General features: G+C 36.4%; 1 protein-coding gene and 1 pseudogene across 3 annotated transcripts in view; one reads left to right on the top strand and one right to left on the bottom strand.

Annotated features, from left to right (window-relative positions):
- LOC125915975 (zinc finger protein 420) overlaps nt 1-15,542 on the top strand; it is a 421,195-nt gene that overhangs the window by 341,408 nt on the left and 64,245 nt on the right. Inside the window, exon 4 of one of the 3 annotated variants that reach the window (XM_049622087.1) lies at nt 65-163. The exons of the other annotated variants lie outside the window; for them this stretch is intronic. Within the exon in view, the coding sequence (XP_049478044.1) occupies nt 65-163 (99 nt within the window). The remainder of the gene's footprint in view (nt 1-64; nt 164-15,542) is intronic. 3 annotated transcript variants of the gene reach the window in all.
- LOC125916002 (10 kDa heat shock protein, mitochondrial-like) lies at nt 4,081-4,694 on the bottom strand (annotated as a pseudogene).

Genomic DNA, 15,542 nt, shown 5'->3' with positions numbered 1-15,542 from the left:
AACAAGGGTTCAATTTTATTTTGGATGAGCAGAGTATAACCATATCTATTTCCATTCTTATAAGCAGGATTTTCCATTTCTAAGACAGATGTACTTTCCTTATTGAAACAAGGGAAAGAGCCCTGGAAGGTTGTACAGGATGTGACAAGAAGTCAGAGTTCAGGTGAGTAAGAGATGGTCAAACAAGGGGAGGCCATTGTGGAGAACAGTCAAATCGCTTAATTCATTGGCTACAACTTTGAGATATTAGCTGAACAGTTCTCCTCAAAGATCAAACCAAGGCATGTGGAGTAAAAGCTTGAACGCTGGAAGGTAAAACTGTTTTAGCATCAGTTACCAAAGGAAACCCCTTTTTTTACCCGAATTACCACTTCCTTGCTTTTCTTTCATATTCACCTATATTTTCAAACAGGGAAAAGCCTTCCTTCTTCTCCTGTGATAACAATTTTACCTGTATTTTTGATCCAGTGAAACCTGTATGAGCCTTTATCTAACAAATATTTTTTTAAAATACCCTCTATGGTCTAAGTTTTGAGTGAACAAGAAAAACTCCCTATCCCCATCCCTAGGAAAGATCTGTTCTTTCCTAGCAGAAGAGATAGTTACAAATAAGAATGTAGAAGGAAGGAGTGATAAGTGTTATGAAGTAAAACAAAAAGCAGAGGAGAATAATGGTGTAATGGGAGGAGGTGTTTTATAGAGGGTGGTCAGGGATGGCCCTCTGAGATGCTGACATTTGAGGAGAGAAATGACTAAAGTGCTGGAGTAAGTCGTGCAAATTCTGAGAGAAGAGTGTGTAAGGCAGAGAGACTAGCAATTGCAAAGGAACTGAGGTAGGAATGAGTTTGATGCTTTTAAGGATCAGCAGATAAACAGGTGTGGCTGGGATGAGTGAGGGAGCATAAACATTGAAAATGAGCTGAGAGAGGAGGTGGGGCTGGGTCATGCAGGGACTTGTATGCCATGATGGAGAATTGGGATTATGTTGAAAGTACGATAAGAATTATTTCGAGCAGGGGAGTTATGTGACTGAACTTGTTATTTTCAAAGACTACTCTGGATACTGTATAGGAAATAAAATGGGAGCAAGAGTGAAGCAGGAAGACCAGTTGGAAAGCCGTTTTTAGTCCACATTAGAAATTATGGTGGTTTAGATGAGGGCAGTAGCTTATAAGTAAAGGTGACATGAAAGAGTCAGATTCAGATCAGATTTTTAAAAAATTTTTCTTTAATGTTCATTCATTTTTGAGAGAGAGAGAGAGAGAAAGAGCGAATTAGCTGAGAGGGGCAGAGAAAGAGGGAGACACAGAATCAGAAGGAGGCTCCAGGCTTTGAGCTGTGAGTACAGAGCTGACATGGGGCTTGAACCCAAGAACTGCAACATCATGACCTGAGCCAAAGTCGGACGCTTAACCGACTGGGCCACCCAGGCACCCCAGATTCTGATCAGATTTTAAAGGTAGTACCTCTTGCTAATTAATTGGAAGTGGTATATGATGAAAGAGAAATCCAGAATAACTTCTTAGATTTATGCCTGAGCAACTGAATATCTTTTTCTTTGTTAGGAAAGACAGGTATTCAAGAGTTCTGTTTTGTTCATGATACTTTAGGGATATCTATTAGAAATCGGAAGAAATCAAGAAATGACCTGGAAAGAAATAATATACATATAAATAGAATTTAAAACTTAGAAGAAATAATTTATGAAGTTATATAACAGTTAAAAAAGAGAAAAACCCTAATCCACTCTGTATTTTAGTTAGAAAGAAGGGGAAGATTCTGCAAAGGAGACTGAGAAGGAATAGCTAGTGAGCTAATAGGAAAATAAAGAAAATGTGGTATCTCAGAAGCCAAGTGGAAAAAGGTATTTACGAAAGGGCAGCATCTTTCATATCGGGGAACATGAGTAAGTTGAGGACTCAGAATTGATCACTGGATTTGGTAATGAGGGAAAAGAAAGCTGTAGATTGGTTCAGATAGAAGGGAAGAGAAGGGAAATGGGAGGGAATTTAGTATAGGGAATGATTGGAAGAACTGGAATCACTTAGACCATGGTTTTAATGCCAGCTTTTGTCTTAAGCACATTACTTTACCAGACTGATAAGATTGTTGAGAAGATTTGGAATACTGAATACAATTACATTATACTAAGTTCTCAATAAGAGATCATTTTTGTGGAAGGAAAATTAGGAGAAATGAAAAAACTACACTGCTGCATTTTGAAGTGCAGACAGAAGATTTCAAAGTAGAAGTTTGTGAATAGCTCCTGTCAGAAGGCTAGAAAACATTCTAGGGGCTACTCTATGTTGTGACTACCATACAATCAAGTTTTTCCTGAAGATTTCTTCTAACTAAATATCTCTTGATTCTGTGTGCTCTCACAATATCCACTAGCAACACTTTAAACCTATAGTGTCTCTAATTTGGGGTATTGCACTACCCTTCTAAATGGTTTTGACACAAGAGAGTAATGTTTTTAAAAAATATAAATCAGATCACATAACGATAAAATCAAAACTAGAAAGCCCTACCTAGTCTAGCTCCTGAAAGGTTTTACAACCCTTCCTTAGCTACCTGTCCCCTTTCTCATTAGACTCCAGCCACAGTAGCCTTCATTCATTATCTCAGATACATCTAGTATCTATGTATCTAGTGTCTGTGCTCTACCTCTTTACATCACTCACTCTGCTCACCTAACTCCTATGCTTCTTTAGGTTCAACCTATATATCATTATATCCTGAGAATTCTTTCCTGACCTCATTCTCAGTAATGATCTTTCAGATTTTCTTACGGTAATTTCCAAGCTATAATTCTATAATATAGTAATCCTAGTAAGATCATAACTCTTTGGCTGCAACACCATACATTGTTGTCTGTAAAGGAGATCTGCAGAGCTCTATGTGCCTCTGACTTAAGTGAACCTTCAAAATTTCATGTGCTCTTCTGGGTGTTGTATGGAAACCAATTTGACAATAAATTTCATATTAAAAAAAAAATCTCATGTGCTCTTAAGAAAATTATCCCCTCCATACAGGCCTCCAGCAGAATTTAAGGGAAACAAGATCACTTCCTATACTAACATGGCAATATTTTTCTTACCACTAGAACTGTCTTCATAGAAACCAATTTCCATTAGCAAAATTATCCACCTTCTCCTAAGAGGTTATTTAGGACCAATTCCAATTTGTCTTACATCTTCAGTTACTTCACTCAGGTCCAGAAGTCCAGTCTTTCCAGGGCATCAATCATCAGCTGAACTCTTATCTCATCCAGATCTATATGTCTCCCAATTGGATTTCATTCCCCACTCTTTTCTTAACACCCAAATCTTTTCCACCTTACTGTTTGAAACTTTATAAGAAATATCCCATATTATCCTCAGCGTGTTTTAATATTCCTTTCACCTTTTGTCTTCAAATGAACACTTTAGCCATGCCATGAATATACAGCTTTCCCTTAAAGCACTTGCTTTGTCTTTGTTCTTGTTTTGTCTTCCCTCACAGTCCATTATTTTCCATTATCAAAGCCCCCAGCTCCTTTAAAGCACTTTAAAGACTGAACCACCCACCAGGTATTCTTGTTCTATTATTTACCAATTTCCTCTCCTTGAGTAGACTAAAGATCAAAACACTTTGCCCACTAACTTTCTCTCCTCCACTACACCTGTCACCATTGTTGGTGATCTCAGCATCCTTATAATAATACATCTTAATTCTCAATTCCTTAATCTCATTTCAAATTATCTTTCTCTTCCAAATTCCTTCATTTATTCACACCCTGATACATAAACCTTGTAGTTACCAGCCCAAAATCTGTTTCAAACATTCACTCTCTCTGACAGCTATTTTTAAACTTTTCAACTGACTTACTCTAATACTACCACTTCAACCCACATAGTGTAATGTCTTCCATATTTTTAAAAAATTGTGCTTGATGTTACATTTTCCATTCCTTTACTCTGCTCTCCTTGATGGCCATGAATTACCTATACTTCCTTACCTCCCATTCTCCCTTGCCTCTTCAGCTACAGTTATAGCCATTGCTGAGTGCCTTTTCTCTTCCTCCCTGGACAGTTTTATAGCATGCCCCAGAAATTGCTTATTTTATTTATTTTTGGACACCATTAGTTTATTATAAAAAAGAGACATGAAAATTATTTACATGAAAGATTTCACAGCTTCACTGGAATGGGTGCCTTCACTTTATGCCATTCCAATAATGATTTATTTCAGTTCACATACTTTCCAAGAATGTCACCATCTCTAAATAAGAAATAATCCTTGTCATCTAGAACTACTTTGGTGCTTCATATTCTGGGAGAAGAACTTTATCTCCAACTTTCACACTGGTTGAATCTCTCCACCCTTTCTTTAGAGCCTGATCCAACAGCTACTACTGTTGCTTGCAAAACTTTTCCTTGAGATTTTTCTGGAAGCATAATACCACCTTTGATTACAGTTTTGGCTGCAACTCTTTTCAACTAAAACTCGGTCAAAAGGGGAAGAAACTTTCTAAACACTTGTCCTGCCATGACTCCAGCTGCCGCAGTTCCTACTCTGCTCTGGAGATGCCGCCACTGCAAGGAGACCTGCAGTCTGACCCCCAGGCTATGTGAACTAGAAATGGCTTATTTTAAAAAATTAGATTGTGGGGCACCTGGGTGGCTCAGTTGGTTAAGCGTCCGACATCAGCTCGGGTCATGATCTCGAGGTCCGTGAGTTCAAGCCCTGCATTGGGCTCTGTGCTGACAGCTCAGAGACTGGAGCCTGTTTCAGATTCTGTGTCTTCCTCTCTCTCTGACCCTCCCCGTTCATGCTCTGTCTCTCTCTGTCTCAAAAATAAGTAAACATTAAAAAAATTAAAAAAAAATTAGATTATAACACATTTCATACTTTAGACATAGAATAATCCCTTTGATCTCTAATTGGTGCCAGATTCATTTAATAGTTTTGTTATCTCTTAGTCTAATTCTTTGTATGGATTAGCATCCCTTCACTTATTGTTCTACCACACTGGGCCAACTCAAACTGTTTTAGTTGAAAGGAGAAGAATATAAGCATCAGGTTCCAAATTTGCCCTGGACCCTCACAGGGAGCATTAGGGGAATCCAGTGTTCTTACTTATAGAATTTTTATTTAGGGAATATTGCTAACATTTAGAACAAGTAAAACTATCAGCCATATGATTTTTTTAAATCTATTTTTAAGGGTGCCTGAGTGGTTCAGTTGGTTTAGCATCCAACTCTTGATTTGGGCTCAGGTCATGATACCACAGTTCATGAGATAGAGCCCTGCTTGGGATTTTCTCTCTCCCCCTCTCTCTGTCCCTTCCCTGCTTGCATGCATGTGCACACACGCTTGCTCTCTCTCTCTCTCTCTCTCTCTCTCTCTCAAAATAAATAAATAAATAAACTTTGAAAAACCTATTTTTATAGTGAAATATATGGGAAAGTACATAAAACATATGTACAGTTTGATTAACAACCACCCATGACAAGAAACAGAACATTGCCATCACTCCAGAAACACCCTATGAGTATATATATTTGTGACTTAGGTATACAGGTCTAAAATGTATTGTTTAGTTTTGCCCATTTTAGGATTTAGGTGAGTGGGGTCATATTGTACATATTCTTTTGTGTCAGGCTCCTTTTATTCAATACTGTATTTGTGAGAGTCATCCAAAGGTAGCTCTAGTTCATTCATTTTTATAAGAATTCCACTGTTTGAATATACCAGAATTAACTCTTGGTTACTAATTTTTAGTATATTCTTGGCTAAAATGTAGGTCATTTCTAATTTGGGCTGTTTATAAATATTGATGCTATAAATGTCACTTGATATGTTTACTCATATACCTGAGCATGAGGTTCTCTGGAATATCTATCTTAGATAGATATTCTAAGAGTGAAGGTGCTGGGTCAAAAGATATGTGTATCTTTGATTTTACTAGATACTGCCAAACTGTGTTCTGAAGTAATTGTACCAGTGTCCAGTCCCTATCAATAGTATATGAGAATCTGCACCACGTCCTTGACCACACATAATATTGTCAGATTTAAAAATTTTTGCCTATCTACTCAGCTTGTATCTGTCATTAGAATTTTATTTCCATCTCCCTGATTACTAATGGTTGCTAATGGGCTGTTTTTTAATATATTTATTGCCATTTGGAACTTTTCTTTTGTAGATTCCTGTTCTTATTTTTGGCTTATTCTTCTACTGGATTGTTAATCTTTCTGTTACTGATTAGATGGGTTTTTTTATTTTTATAGGTAGTATATTTGTGTTTCAGGTATCTTCTGCTGTGTGCCTTGACTTTTCACCCTTTTTCTAGAATCTTTCGATGAATAAAAGTTCCTAATTTTAAAGTAGTAGAATTTATCAATCTTTTCCTTTATGATGGATATTTTTTGTGAGCTATTAAAAAATATCCTTCTATACCTTTAATTCATTAAGATATTCTTCTATATAATTATTTTTAAAAAGATTAAAAAAAAATTTAACCTTTATTTATTTTTGAGAGAGAGACAGCGTGTGAGCAGGGGAGGAGCAGAGAGAGAGGGAGACACAGAATCTGAAGCAGGCTCCAGGCTCTGAGCTGTCAGCACATAGCCCAATGCAGGGCTTGAACTCATGAACCCTGAGATCATGACCTAAGCTGAAGTCGGACCCTCAACCGACTGAGCCACCCAGGCACCCCTTAAAAAGATTTTTAATGTTTCCTTTCACATTGAGGTTTTCATCCTACCTATAGTTGACTTCTCTCATGGTGTGTGAAATAGGGGTCTAGTTTTTCTAGTTGTCTTGGCAAGATTGATTGTAAAGTTTATTTTCTCTCCCCATGAAATGCTACTTTTATCAAATATAACTTCTTTTTTTATGTGGGCATATTTCTGGACTTTGTATATTTAAGCCCTGTGATAATACCACATAGTTTTAATTATAGTTGCTTTTAATTATAGTTGCTTTTAAAATATTTTCATCTTCTCTTTAAGAATGTTATGACCATTCATGGTCTTATGTCTTTCTAATTAGGTTGACAGCCTTCTCCCTTCAAATGTGTTGGGATTTTGATTAAGATTGCATTGACTCTACAAATCATTTTGGGAGAAAATTGACAAGTCTACAATATTGACTTTCCCCAATATGTTTCCTAACAATGTCCTGATCACAGAGTTGTAGACAAAGTGGAAGTGGCCATTGTTGCACCTCCCCATTTGCTCTAAGTCCCTCCCCTTCTGGCTGAAGTGACTTCCAGGGGACGGCTTGAAGGGCCAGCACCATTTTTTCACCTTGTTCATTTTTTTCTTTCCCATTTGGGAGCCAGATATTAAAGACTAGGACATTCAAAAACAGTGGCATGTCTAGAGAAAATTAGAAAGTGACCATGTCTACCCAGAGAAAAGCCCAGAAAAGATTGGAGAAGACCTTAAGTTTATACCTGCATGTGGTCCTCAGCACAGAAGCCTACAACAATCAAAACAACAATAGTAACATAAATTGTCAAACCCTGAGAGAGGGAGAGAATCTGATTTCTGGAATTACTTAGAATTGTATAAAATGGGTGCACCTGGGTGGTTCAGTTGGGTAAGAATTCAACTCTTGATCTTGGCTCAGGTCATGGTCTCACAGTTGGTGAGTTTGAGCTCTGTGTCAGGCTCTGTACTAAGCTTAGAGTTCTCTCTCTCCTTCTCTCTCTGTCCCTACCCCACCCATCCTCTCTCTCTCTCTCTCTCTCTCTTTCTCTCTCTCTCTCTCTCTCTCTCTCTCAAAATAAATAAACGTATAAAAGAAAGAATTGTATAAAATGTCCAGTATTGCGGCAAAAAATCGCAAGGCATACAAAGAAACAGGAAAATATGCCCCATTCAAAGGAAAAAAATAAACCAACAGAAACTGTTCTGGAAAAAGACCTGATGGCATATATACCAGACAGACTGTAAAACAACTGTCTTAAAGATAGACAACTAAAGGAAGATGTGGATAAAGTCACTAAAACTGTATATGAACAAAACAAAAACCAATAAAGAACTAGAAAACCTAAGAAGATGCCAAGAAGTAGTTCTGGAACTAAAAAGTACAAGAACCCAAATGAAAAATTCACTAGAGGGATTCAAAGACAGGTTTGAGCAGGCAGAAAGAATCAGTGAACTTGAAGATAGGACAATAGAAAGTATCTAGTCTGAGGATTAGAAAGAAAAAAAAAAGTAGAAGAAAAGTGAACAGAGCCTATAGGACCTATGGGACAGCATCAAGCAGCTAAACATGTATTTTGGGAGTCGCAGAAAGAGCAGAGACAACATTTGAAGTAACAATAGCTGAAAAACTTCCCAAATTTTATGAAAGATGTAAATATAAACATACAGGCTCAACAAACTAAAGTAGGATGAACTCAGGCATCTGTACCAAGATGCATTATAATCAAACTTTCAAAAGTCAAAGACAATCTTGAAAGCAACAAGAGAGTAGCAAATAATTATACACAGTGATCCTCAGTAAGATGATCAGATTTCTCCTCAGAAACACTAGGGATCAGAAGGTAGTGGGTCAATATATATATATATATACAGTGTGCTAAAAGACAAAAACTGTGAACCAAGAATCCTATATCCAAGAAAACTGTGTTTCAAAGGGATAAATTAAGACATTTTTAGATAAAAGCCAAGGGAGTTTGTGACCACTTTACCTTACCTCCTCTGCAAGAAATGTTTAAGGGATTCTTGCAAGGTGAAATAAAAGGACACTAGACAGTAACTAGAAGCCATATAGAGAAATACAGAATTCAATAAAGGCAAATAGATGAGCAATTATAAAAGCTATTATTGTAACAATAGCTTGTAACTACTTTTTGTCTTCTGTGTGATATAAGAGACTGATAAAGTTAACAAACAAAACCCCACAATGTTAGTCTAAAAGCTAGTATTATTGTTAACTTTGGTTTGTAGCTTCAAATCTTGTTTTCTACTTAACTGGAGTGACTAATACTTTAAGAGACTGAGTTTGTTTTTTGGCACAAATGTATAAAGATGTAATTTTGTGACACTGACAATCACAGGGGGTGGGGACTGAGACATAAAGGAGTAGTGTTATTGAAATTAAGTGTATGTTATTGAAATTAAGCTGGTATAAACTCAAATTAAAGAGTTATAACTTTAGGACATTAAATGTAACCCTCCCCCAGTAATAACAACGAAAATAGCCATACACAAAAGAAGACCCAGTTGACACTTGAACAACATGGGTTTAAACTGTGCAGGTCCATTTATATGTGTAGTTTTTACAGTATAGTACCATAAATGTATTTTCTTTCCCTTATGGTTTTCTTAATAATTTTCTTTCACTAGCTTACTTTATTGTAAGAATAGAGTATATTGGGGCCCCTGGGGGCCTCAGTCAGTTGAGCGTCCAGCTCTTGATTTCAGCTTAGGTCATGATCTCACCGTTCGTTGGATCAAGCCCCATGTCGGGCTCCATACTGACAGCATGGAGCCTGCTTGGGATTCTCTCTCCCCGTCTCTCTTTGCCCCTCACCCGCTCTTGCTCTCTCTCCCTCTCTCTCTGAGAATAAATAAATAAACAACAAAGAATAGAGTATATAATACATATAACATGAAATATGTGTTAATTAACTGCTTATGTTATCATTAAAGCTTTTGGTTAACAGTGAGCTATTAGTTAAGTTTTGAGGGTGTCAAAAGTCATATGCAGATTTTTGACTGGGTATTTGTTACCTTTAAGCCCCTTTATTGTGCAAGGGTCAACTGTACATAAAAGGAATGAGAAAGGAATATAAATATTTCTCTACAAAAGTCAACTAAAAGAAGTGAAAAGAATAAAAAGAAGACTGTAGTATGCAGGAAATGAGAGACAAACTTAACTTCCTGACTTCAAGAATTCCCATAAAGCTATAGTAATCAGGGTGGCATTGTATTATTGGTGAAAGAATAAATGCATCCATGGAACTGAATAGAAAGCCCAGAAACAGACTTATACAAATATACTCAGCTGATCCTTGACAAAGGAGTAAAGGCAATCCAATGGAGAAAGGATAGTCTTTTTCACAAATGTTGCTGGAACAACTGAACATACACACTTAAAAAAAAATCTCAATATTGATGTCATACGTTTTCACAGAAATTAACTCAAAATAGATCATAGTCCTTAATGTAAAATGAAAATTATAAAACTTCAGAAGATAACAGAGGGGAAAATCTAGGTGATTTGGGGCTCAGAATGAGTTTTTATATAAACACCTAAAACTATAATCATGAACACAAAAGATACAGTTGGTTTTCATTAAAATTAAAAACTTCTGAGTGAACGACAGTTATGAGAATGAAAAGGCAAATCACAGAATGGGAGAAAAATCTTTGCAAGACAGTACCTGGTAAAGGACTTATATATAAAATATACAAAGAATTCTTGAAACTCAATAACAAAAGAACCCAGTTTAAATGTGGCCAAGAGATCTGAACCGATGCCTCACTAGAGAAGATAAACTCATGACAAATAAGTATATGAAAAGATATTCAGATGTCATATGTCATCAGGTTATCACATTTTTATTTATTTGTTTTTTTTAAATTTTTTTTAACGTTTATTTATTTTTGAGACAGAGAGAGACAGAGCATGAACAGGGGAGGGGCAGAGAGAGAGGGAGACACAGAATCTGAAACAGGCTCCAGGCTCTGAGCAGTCAGCACAGAGCCCGACGCGGGGCTCGAACTCACGGACCGTGAGATCATGACCTGAGCCGAAGTTGGCCGCTTAACCGACCGAGACACCCAGGCACCCCAGGGTATCACATTTTTAAAGAACCATGGGATGTAACTACAGGTCTCTTAGAATGACTAAAATCCAAGACACTGACAGCTCCAAATAGTGTCAAGAATGTAGGGCAACAGAAACTCTCTTTCATTGTTGATGGGAATGCAAAATAGTACAGTCCCTTTGGAAGGCAGTTTGACACATTCTTACAAAACTAAATGTAGTCCAACCAGCAAAGAAATTGAATTGGTTATCAAAAATCCCCCAGCAAATAAGAGTCCTGGGCCAGTTGACTCCCCAGGGGAATTCTACCAGACATTTAAAGCAGAGGTGATACCTATTCTTCTCAAACTGTTCCAAAAAATAGAAATTGAAGGAAAGCCTCCAAACTCATTCTATGAAGCCTGCATTACCTTGATTCCCAAACCAGACAAAGACCCCACTAAATAGGACAATTACAGGCCAATATCCCTGATGAATCTGGATGAATTGAATTCAACAGTACTTAAAAAAAATTATTCACCATGATCAAGTGGGCTTCATTCCTGGGCTGCAGGGCAGGTTCAATATTTGCAAATCAGTCAGTGTGATACATCACAATGATGGAAAAGAGTATAAGAACCATATGATCCTGTCAGTAGATACAGAAAAAAGCATTTGACAAAATAAAGCATCCTTTCTTGATAAAAGCCCTCAAGAAAGTCTGGATAGAAGGAACATACCTTAATATAAAAGCCATATATGAAAGGTCCACAGCCAGTATCATCCTCAATGGGGAACAACTGAGAGCTTTTCCCCTGAGATCAGGAACATGACAGGGATGTCCACTCTTACCACTATTGTTCAACTAGTGTTGGAAGTCCTAGCCTCAGCAATCAGATAACACAAATAAAAGGCATCCAAATTGGCAAAGAAGTCAGACTTTCACTTTTTGCAGATGACATGATACTTTACATGGAAAACCTGAAAGATGCCACCAAAAAACTACTAGAGCTGATATGGGAATTCAGTAAATTCACAGGATATAAAATCAGTGTACAGAAATCGGTTTCATTTCTGTACACCAATAATGAAGCAACAGAAAGATAGTAAGGAATAAGTCACATTTACAATTGCACGAAAACCCACAAGATACCTAGGAATAAATCTAACCAACAAGGTGAAAGATCTGTACACCAACAACTGTAGAAAACTTATGAAAGAAATTGAAGAAGACAAGTGGAAAAACATTCCATGTTCATGGAACAGAAGAATAAATATTGTTAAAATGTCGATAACTACACAAAGCAATCTATACATTCAATGCATTCCCTATCAAAATAACACCAGCATTCTTCACAGAGCTAGAACAAACAATCCTAAAATTTGTATGGAACCACAAAGGACCCTGAATAGCCAAAGTAATGTTGAAAAAACCAAAGCTGGAGGCATCTCAATCCCGGACTTTAACCTGTACTACAAAGCTATAATCATCAAGACACTATGGTGTTGGCACAAAAACAGACACCTGGATCAATGGAATAGAATAGAAAACACTGAAGTGGACCCAAAAATATATGGCCAACCAATCTTCAACAAAACAGGAAAGATTATCCAATGGAAAAAACAGTCTCTTTAGCAAATGGTGCTAGGAGAACTGCATAGCAACATACAGAAGAAGGAAACTGGACCACTTTCTTACACCATACACAAAAGTAAAGCATCGCTTATCATCAGGGAAATACAAATCAAAATCATAAGGAGATATCACCTCACACCAGTCAGAATGGCTAAAATTGACAACTCAGTAAACAACAGATGTTGGCAAGGGTGTGGAGAAAAGGAAGCCCTCTTACACTGTTGGTGAGAAAGTAAACTGGTGCAGCGACTCTGGAAAACAGTGTGAAGGTTCTTCAAAAAAACTAAAGATAGAGCTACCCTATGACCCAGCAATTGCACTATTAGGAATTTATCCAAAGGATACAAAAATGCTGATTTGAAGGAGCACATGCACCCCAATGTTACAGCAGCGCTATCATCAATTGCCAAATTATGGAAAGAGCCCAAATGTCCCATCAACCGATGAATGTATTAAGAAGATGTAATACATACATACATACATACATACCCACATACAATGGAATAGTGATATATACATACATACATACATACACACATACACACACACACAATGGAATACTACTCGGTGATGAAAAAATCATGAAATCTTGCCATCTGCAACAATGTGGATGGGGTATTATACTAAGCGTAACAAGTCAGTCAGAGAAAGACATATGATTTCACTCATGTGGAATTTGAGAAACTTAACAGATGAACATAGAGGAAGGGAAGGGAAAATAAGATAAAAACAGAGAGGGAGTCAAAACATAAGAGACTCTTAAAGACAGAGAATGAACTGTGGGATGATGGGAGTGGGTTAAGTGGGTGACAGGCATTAAGGAGGGCACTTTTTGGGATGAGCACTGGGTGTCATATGTAAGAGATGAATCACTGGGTTCTACTCTTGAAGCCAACTACACTGTATGTTAACTAACTTGAAAAAAACAAAACAAAACAAAATAAACATAGTTTTGGTATATGATCCAGCAATTGTGCTCCTAGATATTTATCCAAATAAATTGAAAACTTTTGTTCATACAAAAACCTGCACATAAGTTTATAGAAGCTTGTTCATAATTGCCAAAACTTGAAAGCAACCAAGATGCCCTTCATTTAGTAATTGGATAAACAATGTAGTTAATCCATACAAAGGAATATTATTCAGAAATGAAAAATAACTATCAAACCATGAGACCATGAAAATGCTTAGTGTCTTGTTAAATGAAAGGAGCCAGTTTGAAGAGTTTACATATTTTATGATTCTAACTACATCACATTCTGGAAAAGGCAAATAGTAGAGTTGGTAAAGCAATCAGTGAGAAATAGGGAGGAGGAATAACTAGGTGGAGTACAGGGGATTTTTAAGTAAACTATTCTGTGCGATACTGTAATGGTGAATACATGACATTATGCATTTGGCAACACCCATATAACTTTACAACACAAAGAGTGAACCCTAATGTAAACTATTGGATTCAGTTAATAATATATCAATAAAGCTTCATCAGTTATAACAAATGTACCACACCAGTGCAAAGTATTAAGATATTAATAATAAGAGAGTGGCAAGGAAAGAGAGAACTCTGACTTTTGGTCAGTTTTTCTATAAACCTAAAACCTAAGACTGCTCTAAGAAAATGCATTAATTAAAAAAAAACAAAGTAAACTATAGCATGAGTTCATACCAGTATTTCCAATTCATATTCTTAATTATAGGCTTTTTATTTAACCCTTTTAATGATCTTATATCTGTATCCATTTTCTCCCATGCTAAGAGTCCCAGTTATCATGAACACTAAAAATTATAGGATTGGAATATCATATAATTACTTATTTTATCCTATCTTATAAATATAAGTCTCTAAAAGAAGATCAGCATTACTACCAATAGTATGATTACTCAAAACAGTTTGAGTCAATTGTTTTGGCAATTCTTTTTTCCCCCCATGTATATTTCAGTCAAATTACTATATTTGAAAGTTATTTGAAATAATTTCTTTGGTTATTCCAACAATTGTAAATAGTGTTGTTTTTTTAATTCAGTATTTTCCACTTTTACACTGTACTTGTTATAATTTGTTTTATAATAACAGAAAATATTTATGTAGCTCCAAAGTGAAATTTACAAAACAAGTTGTATTGAAAGAGGTCTGACTTCTATCCTTGCCCCCCCCCACTTATTCCTTCTTCACCCTGCAATCCATCCCCCCTTTAAAAAAATAAAAGCAAATGTACTTTATACATGCATACTTACTCTTCTCCCTTTCTTCCTAAGAGAAAAGGCATAACTATACATGCTTTTCTCGCATACACATTTTCTCGCAATTAATAATGTATGTAAACAGCATTTCATATTAATATATTCCCCTTTTTTAACTGCTGCATAGTACTTTGTGATGTGGGTATACCATGAATTACTTCCATCAGTCATCTAATGGACAATTGGGTTATAGTTTTTAAATTGTTTTAATGTTTATTTATTTTTGAGATAGAGAGAGAGCGCACAAGTGGGGAAGGGACAGAGAGAGAGGGAGACACAGAATCCAAAGCAGGCACCAGGCTCTGAGCTGTCACCGGAACCAATGTGGGGCTTGACCTCACAAACTGTGAGATCATGACCTGAACCAAAGTTGGATGCTCAATTAACTGAGCCACCCAGGCACCCCCAATTAGATTATTTTTTATCTCTTGCTTTAACACATTGTGCTTCAGTTTTTGTGCATCATGTTTTTGACATTTTGTTAGGGCAATTTTGGGATTGATTTCACAGAAGTGGAGTTGTTAGATCAAAAGATATATGTAATTATGCTAAATACTGCTGTATTTCCTTTCATAGGTTCCTTTGTACCATTCATATTCTTACTAGTAATGTCTATAAGTACCAATTTCCTTACAGTCTTGCTAATAGTATTTGATGTCACATTTGGAAATGCCCTATTCCAAGAGGTAAGAAATAGCATCTCTGTAGTTTTTTAAAAGTACTTTATTAAGATATATTTCACATACTGTACAGTTTACCCATTTCTGTAAACAGTGATGACTTTTATTATATTAACAGTCTCATATAGCCATCACAATTTGAGGACATTTTTATCACTCCAGCAAGAAATCCAGTATCTTGTAGTAGCAAGATACTCTGTATCTCTGTCCATCCCCCAGCCCTGTTCAGCTAC

The sequence above is a fragment of the Panthera uncia genome (genome assembly GCF_023721935.1).
Source record: "Panthera uncia isolate 11264 chromosome E2 unlocalized genomic scaffold, Puncia_PCG_1.0 HiC_scaffold_19, whole genome shotgun sequence".
NCBI classification, from domain to species: domain Eukaryota; kingdom Metazoa; phylum Chordata; class Mammalia; order Carnivora; family Felidae; genus Panthera; species Panthera uncia.
This window is presented reverse-complemented; position numbering and strand designations above follow the sequence as displayed.